General features: G+C 40.2%; 1 protein-coding gene across 2 annotated transcripts in view; it reads left to right on the plus strand.

Moving 5' to 3' along the window:
• The first annotated feature begins 436 nt into the window (after positions 1-436).
• The window catches only part of lama2 (laminin, alpha 2), a 364,685-nt gene continuing 341,764 nt past the window's right edge, over positions 437-23,357 (plus strand). The window contains exon 1 of one of the 2 annotated variants that reach the window (XM_059981534.1): positions 437-604. In XM_059981534.1, the coding sequence (XP_059837517.1) occupies positions 529-604 (76 nt within the window). In that variant the 5' untranslated portion in view covers positions 437-528. The remainder of the gene's footprint in view (positions 605-23,357) is intronic. The other variant, XM_059981533.1, reaches the window with a different exon arrangement.

Below are 23,357 nucleotides of genomic sequence, written 5' to 3' on the forward strand. Positions count from 1 at the left end.
CGTGTGTACAGAATGTGCAGCAGTGGGCTGAGTACGCAGCCCGGGGGGGTGGGGGCACCGTGTTGAGGATGATGGGGAAGGGGAGATGTTGTACATCCTGACCATCTGAGGTCTGTTCGTTGCACAGTGCTGTAGACAACAGTGCTGAATACATCGTTTGAGTCCCCGCAGAGTATTACAAAGTAAATTCTCTATGAAAATCAATAAAAAAAAACACAGAATCCGGCATCTATACACATGAAAACCTGAAGTGCAATCGATTGTGAAATGCAAACTACCTGACGCACGCATCTCCCGTGTCTTTGGCCAGGTGTCCTGACTTTGCCGTGCGAACGGAATGGTGTGATTTATGTTGGCCGCCAGGGGGCGCGGGCTCTCCCTCCGCCACCTCCTTGGCCGGAGTGCGTGAGCTCGGCACCGCGGCGCAGGCTCCAGTCAGCGCAGAGCAGCGGGAAGAAAGTTTGCAGCTGGAGTGAGCAAAAGCTCTGGGAATGAAGTAGGAGAAGAATTAAAAAAAAGTTCATTAGGATGAAAACCCTCGCGTTGCTTTTGTTTGTGGTGACCACTCTGTTGTGCTGGTATTGCAGCCATGGTCAACAGAGAGGTAAGTGAAAGATGACAGTGAAATTAGTAAATACTCATTGCTGGTATTAATAGTTCTCAAGACTTTTGAGATGTGCCCACCGACGTTTAGACTGTTGATGTGCGATGTATTGCATTAAAGTCACGGGGAGTCATAATTTAAGTCTGCTTTTTTTAAAAAGTCTATGGGAAATACATTCATTCCTAAGTTAAAGCTTAAGAGCTAATCATAAAATGTCTATAAAAGCTTTAGGACTGCAATAATGTACTGTTGATGTATTGTGTATTTGAATACTGTACATGTGAAACAGAAACATTTATCAAACAGAATGTGGATTTATGTTCTTGAATTTAACTTGCATTAACTTATTGAGATAATTTAGATGTCGACAATTGAGATGTTGGAGAGAGATGAAGGTAGAAAAAAATACAAATATTTTGTTGTATGTTTATTAAGATTATTTGTATCTGAGAATATAGTGTAGTGATGTTTATTTACAGACCTAAAATTGAATTTGAGAATTGAAGTTTAAAATCTTGTAGGTTGCAATTAATTACTTGATTCCATTCCTGAAATTATAACATTTATGATCAATAATAGATCTTGCTTCTTATCAATTTGCATATACTGCACAAAATCAATGGCTTTAATGACACTCCCTCTATAAAATATCTATTACAGGGTCCTAGTTTCTCACCAATCTTTTCATGATTGCATCCAAGTATCATTATGAACATATGAAAGTTTTACAAGAATATAATTTGCTATTACAACTTGGCTGAGAATATTGTTACTGATGCGATTAGCTCATGTTGGAATTGAGTCTGTGCCAATGCAGAGATGAATCTGTCCAGTTTAAATGGTAACTTGCAGAAGTTTGGCCATTAAGCAAATCCTTTGGCCTCTGTGAGATTTGAGAAGTGTGAGATTCTGTCTGCATGTTTAGCTCTGAACAGGAATCTGAGATCAGCACTGAAGTTTTAATAGACGGTGAGCAACCGCAGGTCTGTAAATGCACAAGTGTTTGTTGTGCGCAAACATTTAGTGTAAATGAAGAAGTTTATAAAACTCTCTTCTCGTATTCTTGGACCACTCTTCACACTTCCTGGATATCATACAAATTTACCTCTTCTGGATGTGAAATGTCTATTATGTTGGCCTGAATTGTCCCAATGTCTTTCTGTGGTAAGCTAATAGGGGAAACCTGTGCCTTAAACTGACATGACAATGTTGACAACTGGCTAAAGCCCAATCCCCTGCTAAGCTCTTCCAGAACAGATTGAAAGATGTGTGCTGATCATGGATAGAGATGTTTAGGCAATGTTGATTTTTTTTTCCAATGCTTACACAGATGTTGGTGCTTACCATCAAAAGTTGGGTTGAGGATAACCACAAGGCGTTTCCATCAAATGAAAGGCCTAAGGCAGGAATGCATGATTTAAAGCACAAGCATTCCAGCTGTCCAGATGAGTGCAGCTCCTACAGTTCACATGAAGCTCAACACCAAAGCAATCAAATTGTTGGTACCCATCTGCCGCCCAATACTGGTGCACAGAGTGAACCATCTACAACAGCCACTGCTGTTACTTGCCTGGCCTTAGTTCCCAAACCCACAACCGCTATTAATTTTATTAAGAAGAGCAGCATGTGAATGGGAATACCCCTGCCAATGTGCACACGAGTCTGACTTGGACTATATCACTGGTTCCAAATGCACTCTGGGAATAACTTCACGAGAAAGGATGCAGTGACTCAAGTTGATGGCTCTTCACAACATTCTTGAGCAATTCAGTATGGGCAATAAATTATGATTATGCAAACAATGGCCAAATCATGAAAACAAGTATTAAAATATTAAAATTACAAATATGGGAGGAGATTAGCCTTGTAATGTAATCTATTGAGAGATCCTTACGTTTATCTTTGTAAAATCTAATTGTTTAATAAATGACATGTATGTGGCCAAGAGACTATTAGATAGTGCTTTCACATAGTAAAATATTTCCTGTGTATTTGACAGGTAGGTATGTTACCAAACAATATTTGGTACCAAACTACCTGAAGAAATACCTGATATAATAATTTAAGTTTTTCTCACATACACACACTTTGAGGAGAACCTTAAGGAAATAACAAGAGAACTGAAGTATTTTAGCATTTGAAGTCTTGGATGGAATCAGAATTAAGTTTAATATCACAGGCATATACCATGAAATATTTTGTTTGCTGGCAGCAGTGCACAATTTTAAAAATGATGGATTACAATAAGAAATATAGATATACTGTGTGTATGTGTGTGTATGTATATAAGTAATGCAAAATAGAGCAAAAAAAAAGTAGTGAGGTAGAGTGCATTGGTTCATGTCCATTCAGAAATCTGAAGATGGTGGGGAAGTTGTTTTGAGTGTGTCTCTTCAGGCTTGTGTACCTGCTCCAAGATGGTGGTAGTTAGAAGAGGGCATGCCTTGGGTGATTGGGGTCCTTAATGATGGATGCTGCATGTTTGAGACATCACCTTTTGAAGATGCCTTCCATGTTGTGGGGGGGGGGGTGCTATTGCCCATGATGGAGCTGGCTGAGTGTGAAACTTTTGCAGCTTTTTCCAATCCTGTGCAGTGGTTTTTCTACACCAGATGATGATGCAACCAGTTAGAATGCTGTCCATAGTACATCTGTAGAAATTTGTGAGAGTTGTTGGTGACCTACCAAGTCTGCTCAAGCTCATAATGGAATACTGTCATACCTGCTTTGTATTTGCAACAATACGTTGGGGCTGGGATAGATCTTCAGAGATGTTGACACCCAGGAATGTTGCTGATCCCTGAAGTCCATGAGCATTTCCATGGTGTATCTGACATTGAATGCAACACCACTCAACCAGCTGATCCATCTCACTCCTTTACACCACCTTGTCACCATCTGAAATTCTCCCAACAAGTGTGCCATCAGCAAATTTCAGTCTGATCCAGTGAGGTGGTATCTGCTGTAGAGCTGTTGTGCAAAGCAAATACGGTGGCTCCAGGTCCAGACTTCACAGGGTCACCAGATGCTGCAGGGATTTGCACAGGTGTAGTTTTATTCTCTTTTTCAAAGTGTGCATGAAAGGTGTTGAGCTCATCTTGGATTGAAGCATCGTGGCCATTCACGATGTTAGGTTTCAACAGGGGCTGGAGCAAATTAGATCAGAATAAGGTCAATTTTAAGTGGAATTGTTGCTTAAGTGGGAGTTCATGAAGGGGCTTCCATGTCACATAGGGAGATGATTACAGATAAATCAAATTAGTCTGAGATTGGAATACATGCAGCTCAGATGAGGTAAAGATAGTGATTTTCTCTCCTTAATGATGAATAATTTAAAATTTCAAAATTGATCTGGCTTGTTTAAACACTTATTTGCAGATTTCTGAAGCTGAATACATATTGTTAAGCTTTCACAGTTGGATTTAGACATCTGCCTGCTAAATGGACAACTTGGCCTTGTCTTCCTTTTGTAAGGACGATGTGATTGAAAATCAGTGTAGTGAGGAAATTGAAAAAATGTTTAATTTCCAGGAATTGTATTATTTGTAACACTTGTGGTACAGCCCTACCATAATTTACATTTTTACAATAGTAAATTTGTATTGTTTAAATAATTAAAATTTAATTTAACTTGTAAAACAGTGAATATTTTAGTATCAGTGCTGGCTGCTGAAACCCCAAGAGTGAAAATCCATGGCTGACTGGAAATTATAAAACTACTTCAGGTGAATTGTACTCTTAACACACTCATGAGTCATAATTCCCTCTGTTTTAAGTGAGGAGACCTTCTGCAATTTGATAGCAATCTGAATAGAAAACATACTGCTAATAATTTATAAACTGAATGAAGAATATCAGTATTTGCTTGTGCATGCTTTAGTAAAGTGAGTCAGATTGTCAATCAGGTTCTTGATAATAAGATTGTGCACTAATTGATTAGGGGCTAGTTCTCAATGTAAAGTTAATGGGTTGGACACAAGCCTAGAGAAAGAGCAGCCAAGAAGACTCAATTTCTTTGATCCTGTGGTGCCTGACAAAAGCAGGAAAAGAACACTTGCCTAGAAATTTGCCCCTGATCAATCACTCTAAATGTACTATATACTTGAGTGCATTATTCTCTGCCTTGCATTCATTACTTGGAAATAGAGGTTAACACAGTATTATAAAGCACAACATATCCCAACAGTGCTGTCATTGAGATTTTAGCTGAAGCCAAGTGTAGAGAAGATTGTCATTTTAGCAATACTAGACGAGTCAAAGCCTTTCCTGGAATGGGATAGCATTTTTTTCTCCAAGGGATGTGCGTGCCAGAGGCATGCCATTTCAGAAAAATCTAATGAATGGTGACACTTGCATTATCAGGTAAATTTAACAATAAAAGGAAAAACTGCTTCAGAAATGGTCACTAGTTTCTTAGACCCATCGTTTGTCAGTTTAATGGGGAATACTTTCCTCTTGGGTCCTTTTCAATGCTTCTCTTCTCACTTTAAACTTATGCCCACTAGTCTTGTTCTCCCCTCCCCTGGGGAAAGGACTGGGCTATTCACTCTATCTGTGGTTGTCATGATTTTATGAACATCTACACGGTCACTCCTCAGCTTCCTACACTCAAAGGAAAGAAGTTCTTAGCTGATCCAACTCATCCTTGTAATTCAAACACTGCAGTCTCTGGTGATCAAATATTGCTTCAGAGCTACTTTTGAGGGAAGTGTGCTGTAAAACAACCAGTTTTCTCAAAGTTCTAGATGTGTTGAAGCTTTCTCAATTTAAGCACCTCAATTTAGAAAGTATTAGATTCTTTGTGAGATGGCATGGCTCATTTGGAAGCTATGATTGCTTCCATTCGTGGGCTGAACTCGGAGGAGCCCAAAATGCATTTCGGGTGTCTCTCTTAAAGGAATGAATTGAGTGAGGTTGAAAGGGGGAGAAACCTGTGCATTGGGACTGAACACCAACAACTTCTCCGAGTCATTGACATACCCAAAATTCATTCTTTTCCACTGAGTTTTCAGATATTCTTCTTAGAGGTGCCTACAGTAAAACATTTTTAACCTTATTTTATAATTGAGTCAATCGTTGTTGGAAATATAGGAAAGAAAACCAGAAACATTAAATGAAACAATATACTTTGAATTCTTGGCAACTCTATTACAAGCACAATTAACATTTTGGGTTGATATCTTTTCATCAGCAGCTGGAAAATACAGAGCTGATAGTGTAATGGTTAGCGTAACACTATTGCCATCCCAGCAACCCACGTTGAATTCCTGCCGCTGTATTTAAGGAGTTTGTATGTTCACTTCATGACCATGTGGGTTTCCTCCATGTGCTCAGGTTTCCTTCCATATTCTAAAGACTTATAGGACAGTAGTTCAGTTGGTCATATGGGTGTAATTGGATGGTGTAGGGCTTGTTACCGTGCTCTATCTACAAATAAAATGCAAATATGTGTACTTAAAGTTGCAGAAAAGAGTGAAGAGTGAAGAGCTAGAATGGAGGTTAGAATGGTAGAATGGAGGTTGAGTTTTGCAAATGGTGGTTGTGCCAGCTAAGAGAGGTGCTAGGGTCAACGGTGCAACAAAGGTCCTGTGGCCCAACCTGTCCATGCCGACCCAGCTGTCTAACTGAGCTAGTACTATTTGTCAAAGTTTAGCCTATATCCCTCTAAATCTTACCTGTCCATGTACTTGTCCAGTTTTCTTTTAAATTATGTTTGCCCATACTGATTGCTCTGGCAGTTTATTGCATATCCTCACCCATACGTGCATGTGTACATGTTGGAAAGGGGATTTTCCTCTTAGATTCCTTTTAAATACTTCTCCTCTCATTGCAAGCCCATGCCCACTAGCTTTGAACTATCTAATCCTGGGGAAAAGTTAGTGAGCTAGAGAGAGCCCGGGTAAACAATAGTTTTTGTTACTGCAGATCATGGTCTCTCTTTGGGTGCTTTGGTGGGTGGTGGGTGCTCATGCTTTTTTTTTGCTGAAGGGGGTGGGAGTTGCCTTGCTGCTGGTTGCACAGTGGGGTGGGGAGGGTGGTGGGGGGAGAGGACTTTGGGGTTCTGACATTTTTCTGTTTTCCATTCTTTTGGGATTCTTTTCTGTAGATGTCTGTGAAGACTAAGAATTTCAAGTTGTATATTGTATACATTCTCTGATAATAGATGGAACCATTTGATATGTCAAAGGCTTGTTAATCACATATAGTCACTCCTCCTGAGATGAATGGGGACAGACAAGAAAGGTTAGTGGGAGGGGGGGAATGCTGGAAATGTAAGATATAAAACTGAAGAAGATCTGAAATAAGAGAGGTCACAGGAAATATCTTGAAGGGAAGATCTAATTGCATTATAAACTGATAGTCTTTCATCAGAACTGTACAAAGCGGAAAGGCTTGTTATCTGAAGTTGTTGAATGTCCGTTGCCAATAGGAACAAGAGATTTTTTTTACATAGGCTTATTAGGCTTCAATTAAACCTAATAAAACTCTGATAAAGATAAAACTTTAGCTCTTTTGCCAAATGTAAATTGAACCAAGCTGTCTAATTGAGCTAATCAAAACTTAATGGTGGAATGCATCATTTGAGTCAATGACCAAGTTAGTCCAAATGTGCTGGAGGCAGCTGCAAGTGCTGCCTCTCTTCTGGCACCAACACCAGCTCAGTTTGCTCACAACGCATTGACCGTTACCTGTACGCCTTTATAGCATGGGTGGAATGTACAGACTCCTTGCAGACAGTGGCGGGAATTGAACCTAACTAATGATCGTTGGTGCTGCAATGTGTTACGTTAACTGCTACACTGCCACCCTGCCCCAACGATAAGGAATGAATAAAGGAGGTCAGAGTGGGAGTGGGTTCCCATATAAAATTAACGTATTGGTAGTACAGGATCACCCTTGTAACCTGTAAGAGAGGTTGCTCAATCTAGATTTGGTCAATGTAGAATTGATTGTACTGTGAGCTCCAAATGTTATGCACTGTATTGGCAGTACGAATGATTCATTGATTTAACTGGATTGTAAGAAGGGAAGAGGCTAAAGAGATTTTACCAGAAGCCACAATGAAAAAGTGGCCCTCATACCATCATAACTACCATGCCCCTCCACCCTTTCTGCAACTAATTCCAACATGTTTTCTGTCTTTCCCAGTTCTGAAGAAGGATCCTTGACCTGAAACATTAACTTTATTTCCCAAAATCCCAGCATCTATTGTCTTATGCCTTCTCAGGATCTTGAATCTTCCAATAGGATTATCCCTCATTCCTCTGTGATGGATATTCACTGTTTTTTGCCAAGCTCAGATTTCTAACAGAGCAGCTGACCCTCACAGGGATCAAAGATGTTTTTGAGTAAGTTGAAACTCCCAAAAAATATTCCTTGCTCAGCTTCTTATCATAAACAAGAACCAGTCTTCATTTCTTACTGTAGGGATAGCTTTGCAAGCAAACAGCACTGTCTATAGAGTGCCGGCTGCTGGCCATCATACTTCTAAACCAGAAAGAATATATATCAAAGTTTTCACTGCTTGTAATAGGATAACCGTCGCATCAAATAAATTCCCCAAGTTTTAAAAAAAGATAATAATTGTAAAAATGTTTCAAAAGTGTTTTTGAAAAATTAGATGTTCATTAATTTTAAGCAAAATATTGAGTTCTTTGTAGTATTTCTATTTCATATTTTTGATATTCCTGCTGTTTCTCTGGTAATTTCAAATAATTATTCTCTTCCTCTTAACCATTTTGTTGTTTAATTCCTTCGCCCTTCTGCTCTTTGGAATACTTTCTCTTATTTATTTTTATAATAAATATGTTTACTTCCTTGGCAACTGTAGAACCTGTTGTTTATCTCTAATTTTTCCCAGTTGGTATAGAAGGACAATGAAGTTTTGATTGATTCTCTTTATTTCAGATTTCCAGCATCTGCAGTTATTTCGTTTTCAGTCTCTCTTCCCTGCAATTGCTCATTATCTACATACATCTTTTCTGCACCTCTCTGGTGCCTTATTTCCCTCTAAAGGTGGTAACCAGAAGTGAACACAGCAATCAGACTGGCTGTACAGCTAGTGTTTTAGTTGGCTCTTTATGACTTATTCTTCAGACAACAAGGAAAAGTTCCTTAATTGCAATTTTAGCAACCATATTTATCTCTCCTGCTCTCTTTGGGGAATTGTGTAGATGCAATCCAATGTTTTCATTTTTCATTTGGAATTAATAAAGCAAGATTTAAGACCTGTATTGAATATTTCATAATTAGGATTGTTATTTGAATTAGCCAATACTCATGAATGTTAGATGTCATAGCATTGCATCTGATATTAAGTCTGGATAATGCTGAGCCCAAGGCAATAAATGGAATAAAGCTTCTTTTATTTATCTTAAAGAAAGTGCTATGGTTTTATCTTGCAGCAGTTCAAATTTTTCATTCTTTGCACCAAGCATTCTGGAAATTTCTCGGAATAAGTTTGGGCTGAATTATGAGTGGTTTTGCATTGTAAACTAACACCCACTGAGAACTGGATTGAAACCTCCATACACATTAATTTCAGACCTTTACAATGAATTTGATTAAAGTCTTCTCCCTCTGTCAGTTGGAATCCATCAAAGCCATGAAAGGATGTTATTGTGATCCACTAGAGTCTCTAATCATTGCTGCAGATTTATGTTTGTCTAATTTTAAGCATTTGCTCAGTCAGCTGTGCCATCGTTGCCCCTTGAAGATTGTGGTTTAGTTTAGTGCAAAATTTGTCCATGTATTCTAGACTGACCTGTTGGTGACAATGTGCTTTGGTTGAATGACATCCCGGTATATCTGTAAGTAAATCTTCTAAAAGAACAGAGTAGCTATTTTCCTGGCCTCCTTTATCAGAATCAATTTTATTATCACCGGCATGTGTTGTGAAATTTGTTAACTTAGCAGCTGCAGTTCAATGCGTTACGTGTTACTATAGAAAGAGAAAGAATAAGTAAATCAATTATAGTAAGTATATATATGTATCATCAATAGATTATAATAGTGCTGAACAGAAATCATATAAGTGAGGTACTGTTCATGGGTTCAGGGCCCATTTAGGAATCGGATGGCAGAGGTGAAGAAGCTGTGCCTGAATCATTGAGTGTTTGCCTTCAGGCTTCTGTGCCTCCTTCCTGATGGTAGCAATGAGAAGAGGGCATGTCCTGGGTGATGGGGGTCCTTAATAATGGATATCGCCTTATGAGGCACTATCTTCCTAAGGCACTGCTCCTTGACAATGTCTTGGATGCTACGGAAGCTGGTACCCATGATGGAGCTGATTAACTGTACAACTTTCTGTAGTTTCTTTCAGTCCTGTGCAGTAGTGCTCTCCCCCCCCCCCCCATACCAGGCAGTGAAGCAGCATTTATAACCCCATCATAACAGATCAAATAGCCATTCATCTCATATCCCTTTGTACAACCTAATTGCCTGCGAATACATTTTGTAGGTTGAATTAGCAGAGTAAGAATTCAAAAAGCTGATTGATCTTAAAGAGAATAAAACAGAATACTGTGCTGAATCAGTTTTGTGTAATCCCATGGCTAAGTAACAATAACCAGTGCAAATTGTTGCTTTCTTGGAGGATTACGTTTGAGAAAAATGTGTCTGAACCAGACACTGCCAAGTGTCCTATAATGTCCAGAAAATAACCATTTTTCACAGTACACCACATAACAACTGGGAGTCATGTATATTGTATACTGCTAGAAGATAACCTGCCATAAGCCATGGGATAGGAAGAGGAGGAGGACGACAATCAGGAATTAACCATGAATAGCAACCACTACAGGAAGAGCCTAACCAGATGTGATTGTGCATATACTTCCTTTGCTTTGTTTTCTCTTTATCTTGACCTGAAGATGTTTTTTCTGGTTTTTGATAATATCATCCCAGTGATGAAGGAATTGTGTGATATATCCAAGTCAGAATTATGTAGGGCTTTGATACATCCTCAGAGTTGGCACCATTCTTATAACTCCTGCCTCAGTTGTTGTAAGTGGTATGGATGAGTTCTTCTGCCTTGACTATATTCTAAAAATTTTCCCAACACTGAACCAGTAAAAAAAAATGTCTAGCAGCATTGCACTTTCGCTGCAGCTGTTGGACTTTATTCTGTATTCTGGTATTGTTTTACTGTGTAAGGCACAATGTGTAATGAATTGATCTACAGAACAGTATACAAGACAAGCTTCTCGCTGTGCCCCAGTGCATGTAACAGCAATATTCCAATTCCACTGATGTTTATTGTAACATACCTAAATCAGCTGTTTTACAAAAGGCTATACATTTCAAAGTATTCAATGTACTTCCTTGCCTTTGAAATTGAGAGGAAGAAGCTAAGGGCTTGCAAAGGAAAATAAATTGGTGAGGTAGGTGGACAGAAATGTGACAGGTAAAACAGAATATGTAGTGGGAAATGTGAGGTTATCCATTTTGGTTTGAAGAATAGAAAAGCAGAATATTGTGTGATGGATTGGGACTACAGAATGCTGATGTACAGAGAACTCTTGAATATAAATCGCCAAGTTAACCTGCAGGAATGGAATGCTAGTCGTTATTCCAAAGGGGACATGCATAAAACTAGCTCAGTCTTGTAGTAGGTCAGTCTACAGTTGCATTACTGTTTAGCTGTGGCATCACGTATAGAATTGGAGGCAGTTCAGAAATGGTCATTAGGCTGATTGTTGGGATGAATGGGTTGTCCTATATTGAAAACCTGAGCAGATTGAGCCTGAACTCATTAAAAATGAGAAGTAATCTTTTTGAAATGCTGGAGATTCTGAGAGCTGCTTAACAGGGTAGATGCATGAAGGAATTTAGAATGAGGGACAAGATGGTAAATTGTCCATTTAGGCAAATAGAGAGAAATTTCCTCGCTGAGGGCCAGGAAGCCTCAGAATTCTCTGCTCCAGAGACCTCTGGAGACCAGGTCCCTAAATTAATTCAGGATTGAGATTCTTGCAGCTGGGCACACAGTGAACACCATGAAGGAATGGGGGGGATGAAGGCGATGGGGAGAAGATTAAGTGGATGAATTATTGGGAGGAATGCACAGTGGGTGTAGATTAGCTGAAATGGGAAAATTCAATGTTCATGTCATTGGGCTGACCACTGCAAAAGCGGAATATGAGATAGTCATATGTCCCATCTAGTCCATGCCGAACTATTGAAAATTCCTACTCCCATCAACCTGCATCGGGACCGTAGCCTCCATACCCCTACCATCCATCTACCTATCCAAGCTTCTCTGTTCTATTGAAATTGAGCTTGCATGCACCGCTTGTGCTGGCAGTTTGTTCCACACTCTCTTGACCATGAGTTCCTTCATGTTCCCCTTAAACTACTCACCTTTCACTCTTAACCCATGGTCTGTTGTAGTCCTATCCAAACTCAGTGGAAAAAGGCATTTACCCTGTCTTTACCCCTTATTTTTCTGTATACGTCTATCAAATATTCTCTCTATCTTCTACATGCCAAGGAATAAAATCCTAACATGAGGAAATCTGCAGATGCTGGAAGTTCAAACAACAACACACACAAAATGCTGGTGGAATACAGCAGGCCAGGCAGCATCTATAGGGAGAAGCGCTGTCAAAGTTTCGGGCCGAGACCCTTCATCAGGACTAACTGAAAGGAAAGATACTAAGAGATTTGAAAGTAGTGGGGGGAGGGGGAAATGCGAAATGATAGGAGAAGACCGGAGGGGGTGGGATGAAGCTAAGAGCTGGAAAGGTGATTGGCGAAAGTGATACAGAGCTGGAGAAGGGAAAGGATCATGGAACGGGAGGCCTCGGGAGAAAGAAAGGGGGGGGGGAGCACCAGAGGGAGATGGAGATGGAGAGGCAAACAACTAAATATGTCAGGAATGGGGTAAAAAGGGGAGGAGGGGCATTAACAGAAGTTAGAGATGTCAATGTTCATGCCATCAGGTTGGAGGCTACCCAGCCGGTATATAAGGTGTTGTTCCTCCAACCTGAGTTTGGATTCATTTGGACAATAGAGGAGGCCATGGGTAGACATATCAGAATGGGAATGGGACGTGGAATTAAAATGCGTGGCCACTGGGAGATCCTGCTTTTCTGGTGGACCGAGCGTAGGTGTTCAGCGAAACGATCTCCCAGTCTGCGTTGGGTCTCACCAATGTATAAAAGGCCACACCGGGAGCACCGGACACAGTATACCACACCAGCCGACTCACAGGTGAAGTGTTGCCTCACCTGGAAGGACTGTCTGTGGCCCTGAATGGTGGTGAGGGAGGAAGTGTAAGGGCAGGTGTAGCACTTGTTCTGTTTACAAGGATAAGTGCCAGGAGGGAGATCGGTGGGAAGGGATGGGGGGGACGAGTGGACAAGGGAATCGCGTAGGGAGTGATCCCTGTGGAAAGCAGAAAGAGGGAGGGAGGGAAAGATGTGCTTGGTAGTGGGTTCCTGTTGGAGGTGGCGGAAGTTACGGAGAATTATATGTTGGACCTGGAAGCTGGTGGGGTGGTAGGTAAGGACAAGGGGAACCCTATCCTGAGTGGGGTAGTGGGTGGATGGGGTGAGGGTAGATGTGCGGGAAATGGGAGAGATGCATTTGAGAGCAGAGTTGATGATGGATGAAGGGAAGCCCCTTTGTGGAATGAAAAGCCTCATCCTGAGAGCAGATGCGGCAGAGACGGGGGAATTGTGAGAAGGGGATAGCCTTTTTGCAAGAGACAGGGTGGGAAGAGGAATAGTCCAGGTATCTGTGAGAGTCTGTCGGCTTGTAGTAGATAGGCTGTCTCCAGAGATGGAGACAGAAAGATAAAGAAAGGGGAGGGAGGTGTCAAAAATGGACCAGGTAAATTTGAGGGCAGGGTGGAAGTTGGAGGCAAAGTTAATGAAGTCGATGAGCTCAGCATGCGTGCAAGCGGCAGCGCCAATGCAGTCGTCGATGTAGCAAAGGAAAAGAGGGGGATGGATACCGGTATAGACTTGGAACATGGACTGTTCCACAAAGCCAACAAAAAGGCAGGCATAACTGGGACCCATATGGGTGCCCATGGCTACACCCTTGGTTTGGAGGAAGTGGGAGGAGCCAAAGGAGAAATTATTGAGAATAAGAACTAATTCCACTAGACAGAGGAGAGTGGTGGTAGAGGGGAATTGGTTTGGTCTGGAATCCAAAAAAAAGTGAAGAGCTTCGAGACCATCTCGGTGGGAGATGGCGGTATATAGGGACTGGACGTCCATGGTGAAAATAAGACAGTGGGGGCCAGGGAACTTAAAATCATTGAAAAAATTCAAAGCATGAGAAGTGTCACAAACATAGGTGGGAAGAGATTGAACATAAAATCCTAACCTATTCAATCTTTTCTGAAATCTCCAGTACTCTAGACGGCAACATCTTTGTAAATTTTTCCCACTCTTTCAAACTTATTTACACCTTTCCTGTAGGTGGTCTTCTAATTTGTGCTTGGCCTTGACATTACTACAAAGAGGCCAAACACTGGACTGGTTCGATCTATTACCAGCCAGTCTCTGTCCTGTTTCCCTCCCTTCACATCTGGTTCCATGTATCACTCTTGCATGCCCTACATGCTGCAATATACTAACAACCATTTCCGTGTTTGCACAGTCCTGATGCAGTGTCACAACCAGAAACGATGACTTACTCTTTTTTCCTCCACAGAGGGGGTTTGACCTGCTGCGATAATCCATTCTCTTTTGCCACAAAGCCAATTTATTTCTTTAACCAGCAAATATTCAGTTCAGTTCAGTTTCAGTTCATTGTCATTTCGAAACAACAAATGTAATGCAGTTAAAAAATGCTCCTCCAGAATGTTATCACTAAAGCACATGACAAAACAGACTACACCAGAAAATCCGCATGACGTTTGGCAATCCCCAAATCCAGAGTCCGGAGAGGCTGCTGCGTATTAATATCGAGCTACCATCTTAGTGCGTTCCTGGAAAGGAGCTCCAAACCCAGCAGACAAAACAAGACTACCCAGAAACACCAAGTCAGGAGACCAACTCTAGCACGCAACAAACCAAAAACTAAAGTTACAAGACCTGCACAAAACCATATAATTATAGTTAACATATAGTTTCAACAGTGCAGACAATAGCATAATTGATTTAAAAAAACAGATCATGGGCACAGTAAAAATAGTTCAAAAATGTTAAGACTGGTTCCTGATTTGTAATAACCATCCTTTCGTGGTTTCTGCCTTGGTGAGCCCCTTCTCCATAAGGAGTTGTCTGTTTGGTTTTGAAATCTACATTACCTAGTCTTATTTTGCCATCAAGAAAAAACATCAGAAAACATTTTCCAGTTTCTTAGTTAGTTTTGTCAAAGGTGTATAAAGAATTTTAGACTGAGCTTTGGTAATAAGTATCAGAAAGTGTATTGTGTCATCATTCAATCAAATCCTTGTGGATGACCTGCACTATTTTAGTAGATAACGAAGATTGCTGTATAGAACTGAATGGTTCAGGGGAGAGGGCTCCAGCCTGCCAAGCTGACACTGGCTGTGTTGTAGTGTGACTACAGTAGCCAAGGTACTATTTTCAGTTAACTGCTCAAAGGGAATTTATTTTCAAAGTGCAGGTATGTCACCATATACAATCCTGAGATTTGTTTTCTTGCGGGCATACACAAGAAATACAGAGGATCAATGGAAGACCGCATCCAAGAGCACAAACAGGCAAATTGTTCAAATATAAAAGGGGAAAGAATAAAGAAATATTAAATAAATAAGCAATCTATCTGAGGAAGATGTCAGACGAGGCATACATCAGGATGCTCTTTATTGACTACAGCTCAGCATTCAATACCATAATTCCCTCAAAACTAATCAATAAGCTTCAAGACGTTGGCCGCAAGACCTCCCCGTGCAATTGAATTCCCGATTTCCTCACTTGCAGACCCCAGTCAGTTCAGATTGGCAGCAGCATCTTCTCTGCAATCTCCATCGGCACAGATGCACCTCAAGGCTATGTGCTTAGCCCCCTGCTCTAATCCCTCTACATTTATGACTGTGTGGGCAAGCACTGCTCCAGAGCTATATTCAAGTTTGCCGATGTCGTCCAATCACAGGTGACGATGAATCGGCATATAGGAGGTAGATTGAAAATCTGGCAGAGTGGAGCTACAACAACTTCTGTTATTCAATATCTGCAAGACCAATGAGGAGACTATTTTCTTCAGAAAAAGGAAACCAGAGATCCATAAGCCCTTACCCAGTTCATCATGGATAAAGCTCTGCGCATCATTGAGCACATTTACATGAAACACTATTGCGGGAAAGCATCATCTACCATCAGAGAACCCTGCCATACAATTTCATTCTCTTTTTGGTGCTGCCATCAGAGGTGTAGGAGCCTCAGGCCTCACCCCACTAGGTTCAGAACAGTTATTACACCCTTCAGGCTCTTGAACCAAAGGGGATAACTTCTCTCAACTTCACTTGCCCCATCATTGAAATATTTCCACAAACTGTGGATTCACTTTCAGGGAATATTCACCTCATGTTCTTAATATTAATCTCTTACTTATTATTATTCTGTCTTTCTGTATTTACAGTTTGTTATCTTTTGCACACTGCTTGAATGCACAAATTGGTGCAGTGATTGATTCTATCGTGGTTATTATTCTATGGATTTATTGAGTATGCCACAAGACAAAATAAATCTCAGGGTTTGTTAATAGTGACATATATGTGTTTTGATAATAAATTAACTTTGAATATGAGGCAAAAGTTCCTTGAAAGTGAAGCCATATATTGTGGGAACAGTTCAGTGAGGGGGTTTCAAGAGCCTGATGGCTGTTGTGTAATAACTGTTCCTGAACCTGCTGATGTGGGTCCAGAGGCTCTTGTATCTTATTCCGGATGGCAACGGTGAGAAGAGTGGAAGGTGGAGGTCTTTAATGGTGGCTTTCCTGCAGCAGCCTCTGTTTGGAAACATCAAGTTTCTTTCTTCAGGTGGTGATTCATCCAAATATACTTCCCCCACCCTCCACCCCCTGACATAGTGTAGAAAGCAGCCATTTAAATGTGCAAAGTACATGCATGAGTCCTGAAATATTTCATAAATTTTCTATGCAGATGAAGATAATTTCATCTGTGGTTTACATACTGGTCAAAATGGACTTTAGGGTTATCTCATTCCAGCTCTTCGCCCATGGCCCTCCAGTTTTTATAGTTCTTAAAGAGTTCATCTGGATTTATCCTTCTGCTAGAGAACTCAGAATCAGGTTTAATATCAATGGCACATGTCATGAAATTTATTGTTTTGCGGCAAAAATACAGTGCAATACGTTATAAAAAAACTAAATTATGTAAGAGAAAGTGTATATATAAAACTAAATTAAGTAATATAAAAAGAGCAATAAAAGGTGGTGCATATGGGTTTATTGTACATTCAGAAATCATGCAGAAGGGAAGAAATTGTTCAAAAATGTTAAATGTGTCTTCAGGATGACAGCAATGAGAAGAAGGCATGTCATAGGTAATGGGATCCTTAATGATGGGTACAGCCTTTTTGTGGCATTGCCTTTTAAATATATCATTGATGCTGGGAAGGCTAGTCCCCTATGAAGGAGCTGGCTGAGTTTGCATCTTCATTGAATATTTTTTGCTCTAGGTTGGTCCTTCTACTGGATAAATGTTCTGTCTGCTGCTTGTCAACTCTGCAAAAGCAAATAATATTATGCACTTCAAACTAATCTCCCTGGAGTCCAAAGAAAGCAACCCCAGCCTAGATGGTATCCATTCATAGCTGTAGCTGAAAACGTGTCTGGTTGTGTTGTGATCAGAACACGGCACAGTCCTCTTGCTGAATGATTAGTGTCTTGTACAAAATATCAACAAGGTCACGGATCATATGTGGATCAAAACAGAGTTAATGTTTCAAGATGAAGATGCTTCATACAAAGATTGTTCTAAAGAAGTTCTTAGATGGTATGTGATAACCCTGTTTATCTTTGCACAGATGCTGCCTAATCTGCTGAGCCCTTCAGCATTTGGTTTTTACTTCAGATTTCCATTTAAAAAAAATTGTTATTTATATGTTTTCAGCAATATATTTCTGCATTTGTTCTAGTATTCCTTACCTTAATTATTCCAGCCCTTAAATAACAGCAGCAACAGGCATTTTGACATGAAGTCTATGTTGAAAGTTTCAAGTGCCTTTCAAAGATTTCTCTTCTCAGCATCTTACAGACAACCTGACAACCCTCTCGCAAGAGGAGAAATGATGGTTTCATATTTCATTTCTTTTCTTATGATATATTATGATTATTTCTTATGATCTGTTGAGGCTATGCAGTGTATTCCCATTGAACACATTATCCCAGTTAGATCTCTGTAACCTCAACATGGACATCTTTGACTCCATTACACAGCAAACTACTGTGTCCACCCTTGCCTCTGCAATGGAAAGGTTATGTGCCAGCACAAGAAACATGAAGACCTTTCTTTGCTGCTTATGAGTGGGAAACATTTCGGTCTGTCAAATTTATACATGATCCCAGAGGAGTTGTTCAGTTTGTTCTATTTCCCTGCTCCATGTTTGCCGATAACAAATTCTCTCACATGACCGTCAGCTCCCCTTTGGATTTTGTTTTGTAGCTCAGTGTAACCAATTTGCCACGTGCAAACAAACTGGTGCACCCCACGGAAACTGTTGTGGTCACAGCCTCTGCCCAAGGTCAAGACGAAGCCGGGTCTCTGGATGCTAATTGGTGGGTTGCCCTTGGGAACATTCTATCTATGGCCCGCCTGAGGGGAGCTTCAGTCATTAATTCACAACTTCATTTGCACTTCTTGGAAGAAAGGGACATGCCAGGTGACTCCAATAAATGTGTGGGCAGTAGCTGTGACCATCGTCAAGGAAGGAGACAAATCTAACTGCCGTTATCCTAGAAGCGTCATTGTGCGTTTTGCCATTGGGGTAAATCATTACCGTGAACCCCCATTGCCTTCTCTATGTGGCTGAAGAAAACAAGAATATTATCCCTTGTGTAAGACCTGGAGCACCAAATCTACAAGATAATAATAGAATATTCCAGTGAGTTTGAATTATTTTCCAGATTTGGTTGGTGCTTTTGCAACTGTAAGGCAAAAAAATCTCCTATTCCGTATGATCCTGGTGGGCCTGTAGAGCTTTCCAAGTGCGTTGTTTTTTTTCCATATGACATCTGCAATATTTTTTGTGTTTCTTTTACTGGTAAATATTACCATTTTGAATTAAATGGAAATGAATGTCAAGAGGAAACTGAGTGGCTAATGTTCAAGTTACCATTCAACTTGCAATCAAACTTGAATTTGTCTTCCGGTGATTACAATAATAATTGCGAATATATGTTTGCCAATGTTGTACTAAACTGAAAAAAAAGTCCATAATTGAATTTATTATATGCAATACTTCAATTCTTTAAGAAGTTTTAGTAGTTTTGTATGAGTTAACTTTGCTTAAACCTTAATTAACAATCATTAATGGCTTGGTTATTTTAATCTGTGGAAAGTAAAAATGAATGTTACCTGGTTAAATATTATAGCGCTGTTACTAATTAATAAGAAATTTGTCCAAAAAGGTAAGTAATTGTACTGACCAAACATTCAAATACATACATGGTGTCAAACTAATGCGAATCAGCTTTTGACAGTTTGCCAATGCAGTGTATTTTTCGGAATTGTTCAATGAAAATATGGCATTGGGATTAAAGCATATTCTGTTACATTTTAATATTTGACAATAATATTACATAGGACTTAACACCAATTTGGTGCACCCACTCCACATTAATGTCTTTATGCATTATTTGACTGCTGGATTGTACAGCTGTTCGTGAATATATCGAACGGATGTAAATACACATATGTCACTTTCAATTACGTACTTGAGCATAAACACTTAATCTGTCTTGGAATTGGGTTTAGTGTAATAAATACCATAACATTTAAATAACATACAAGTAGTGTAACTTTGGCATCTGGATCTGAATCCAAGCAAGATGAGAACAAGAGTAGAATGAAGTCAGACGTACATGACTTCTCTAAATTTCTTACATATTAATGTAAAGCATTCACTGAGGCTCGGCAGATTAATTACCAGTGAATAAAATTATTGCTGTCCTTTCTTCTTGAGCTTTTAAGTGTAGATAATTTAAATAGCATTGCCTGCTTTGTCAGTGTACATTGGATAGCTCAGGATACTTTGCCTGAAGTTTTGCATCTGTTAAGATGTCCGGGTGCCAGATCAGGCAGGCAACTGGATCATAAGACAAGATGTCAGATGGTTCTGTAATCACCATATTTCTGTGTATTTCACTAAACAACTTGTTGGATTCTATCAGTTATTGAGAACTGAAATAACAATGCAGCGGGTTTGCTTCAGCAGTTTCCAGCTTACATTTTAATCCTTCATCGATAAAGTGTGTGCAGAAAAATATTTCTATAATTATCATTGTCATTTCTTGACTTGGTAATTATCACTTTCTGACCAACCTACCTTACCTTTGGTTCTCTTTCCATCTGAAAAGCATGTATTATCTTTGGGAAATGTATTTTTTGAGAGTGAACCCCAGAAATATGTTATTATTTCCAATGAGTACTTCACATAGAAAAATTGATTCGGGAAATTACAAATGGCAATCCTTTATAGAGGGGTGTGAGGGAAAATTATGTGATTATGGAGTTATCTATATGATAAATTTCAGTAAATTTGCTGCAGACAATCATCAGGAACAGTGCATCTGAAAAATGAACCCATTTGATTTGTGCAGGGCCTGGGCCTTGACAAATAGTTAACTTGTGAAGATCGAGTATTGTTTTTTTTAGTACTGAATTATATCACACCTCATTCTTTCAAATTTGAAGCCTGCAAAATTGGAAAAAAAGTTCAATTGAATTGATAGGAAATGATATTTCTGGTGCGGAAAATCCAGAAAAGCTCCAAATCTGAGCATCAGTAAAGATGGGCAATAACACCTCCACCACTGTTATTGTAAACACTGGTGTTCCACAAGGTTGTGTCCTCAACCTCCCACTCTACTCCCTGTATCCTTCTTGCTGCATGGCCACATTCTGCTCCATCTCCATGTACAAGTTTGCAATCAGAAGAGAGGATGCTTGCGCACAAAGCCGAATTTCATTCGCAACTCTCCAGCAAATGCAACAGTCCATGCCTGCATTCAGTCAACATTCAGGAATGAACTGACAAGTGACAACTAATATGTACAGCCTAAGTGGCAGGCACACCATCTCCGATGACGGGGGTTTTTAAAAAATTATGTACTCTCCACATTTGGTGGTCTTAGCTCCCCATCTGGGAGTTATCTTTGATTAGAAATTCATCTGGGTTAGCTGTATAAAGAATCCAACTACAGCAGCAAATCAGAGGCTAAGTGACACCTTCTAACACAAAGGCCTTTCTGTCATCTAAAGGACACTGATGAGGAACACAAATGAATATTCACCACCTGCCAGTTGTCAAGAAGCTTGAATCATCTCAGTCAAGGAAGCCTGCTTGACTGGCATGCCATCATCCATAGAAACAAGTGCAGACTTGGGCCATTCAGCCCATTGAGTCTGCTGCACCACTCCATTATGGCTAATCCATTTTTGCTCTCAGCCCTAATCTCCTGTCATCTCCCCGTAACCTTTCACACCGTGACTAATCAAAAATCTATCTATCTCTGCCTTGTACGCTCAAAGGCCTAGCCTCTACAGCTGCCCGTGGCAACAAATTCCACACATTCACTGCCCTCTAGCTAAAGAAATTCCTCTATATCTCTTTTCTAAATTGGCATCCCTTAATTCTGAGGCTGCTCCTGGACTATCCACTATAGAAACCATCCTCTCCCCATCCACTCTATTTAGGCATTTCAAAGTTCGGTAGGTTTCAGTGAGATTTCCCCCACCCCATTCTTCTAAATTCTAGTGAGTATAGGCCCAGAGTGATGCACCATCAATAACTCTCGGAGACTGGAAGTGAGCGATGGGCTTTTATTAGCAGCAAAAAGGGAGCACAACATCTTGGAGACTGAGGGAGGAGCAGTGCCCCAATCGCCTTTATACAGGGGTACCACAGGAGAAGTCAGCAGAGGGGCGTGTCTAGACAGGTATACATAGTTCACCACACAGAGCCATCAAACATTCTTCATACAATCACCCTTTCATTCCCACAATCATTCTCGTGCACCAGCTCTGAACCCTCTCCAATGTCGGCACATACTTTCTTGGGTAAGAAGCCCAAAACTGCTCTCAGTACCCGAAGTGAGGCTTCGCCAGTACCTTGTAAAGTCTCAGCATTACATCCTTGCTTAACATTTCATTCCTTCCACCAGTGATGCAAGATGGCTGTACCATTTACAACACGTATTGCAGTTACTTGTTTAGCCTCTACCACCAAAAGGAAGGGTAGTAGGTGCCTGAGAATACTATCACTTGCAGGATTCCCTCGATGCCCCACTCTATTCTGTATTGGAAATAGTCCTTCATTGTCAGTGGGTGAAATTTGGGAACTCCTTGCCTAACTGCTCAATGGGATGGCCTTCACTAGAATGAGAGCGTCATGACACATTACCATGTGCTCAAAGTTAACTGGGACCTTGAAACTAAATGCTGACTCCCAGATCATAAAAACGAGCACAGAAAAATACAATGAAAGGGCAGAAAAGGCATTTTTTTTTTGGCAAACAAAGATCAATGTAAACATGAGGTAGTTCATTTTGATGGGAAGAATTAAGTAGGGGAATGAAAGGATCATGGAGAACAGAAACACTGGGCACTAGTAGTTAATTCCCAGGTTAGCAAGCCTACTGTAATAAAAGTACAAAGCTCTCAATGTATTTCCATGGAACGGAATTGAACAGTTGTGAATTAATGCTAAAACGGTAAGCACACAGACTACATTTCCAGTACTGTATACCGTTCTGGTTGCCATGTTAGAATAATGAATTAGAAACAATGGAGGGAGTGCAGAAAAAGTTGATCATAAATACAAGGACACTGACATTAAGACTGAGCAGGTGGCATTTTTTTTTGGGGGGTGGGAGGAAGAAGACTGAAGGGGTAACCCAACTTTAAAAGTAAGAAAGGTTTAAATAGAATGGGCTCAACGGGCATGTTTCCACATAACTGGAAGTTGTCATTGTAAGTCATTTATCACTAAATACAATAGGAATTTCAGGAGAAGCTTTTTTTTATTAGATTAATGAGAATGTGGAACTCTGTCTACCAGAGTGATTGAAGTGAATAGTTAAGCCTGCGCCAAAATGCATCCATGCTGGCAGATGTGGGAGAAGGGAATTGAGTATTATATTGATAAATTTGGATAGGAGGAGGCTCAGGAGAGGCATAAACACTGGAATGGTCTGGTTGGACTGAATGATCTGTTTCTCCGCTATATATATTCTGTGTAGTAACGTGGAGATTGAACAACTAGGGAATGGCAGCACACTGGTGAAGTAATTGGACTAGCATCCACAGGCTTGATGAATATGTTCATCCAGAGGACTGACTATATGTCTATAGAAGTGAGTTCAAATCCCACCATAACAGTTGGGGAAATTAAGTTCAAGCAATTAAATAAACTTAACATTTAAAAATAAATCTTGTCTCAGTAATGATAGCTATGAAAATACTAGACTGCTGGGAAAAGAAAACTTCAGACTCTAAAGGTATTCAGGGGGTGGATGGAAATCCACCATCATAACTCATTTCAACAATGGTTCTTAACTCCCTTTACCAATTGGGAGAAATTAGGGATGG

This window comes from Hypanus sabinus, chromosome 10 (assembly GCF_030144855.1).
Source record: "Hypanus sabinus isolate sHypSab1 chromosome 10, sHypSab1.hap1, whole genome shotgun sequence".
Taxonomy (NCBI): Eukaryota; Metazoa; Chordata; class Chondrichthyes; order Myliobatiformes; family Dasyatidae; genus Hypanus; species Hypanus sabinus.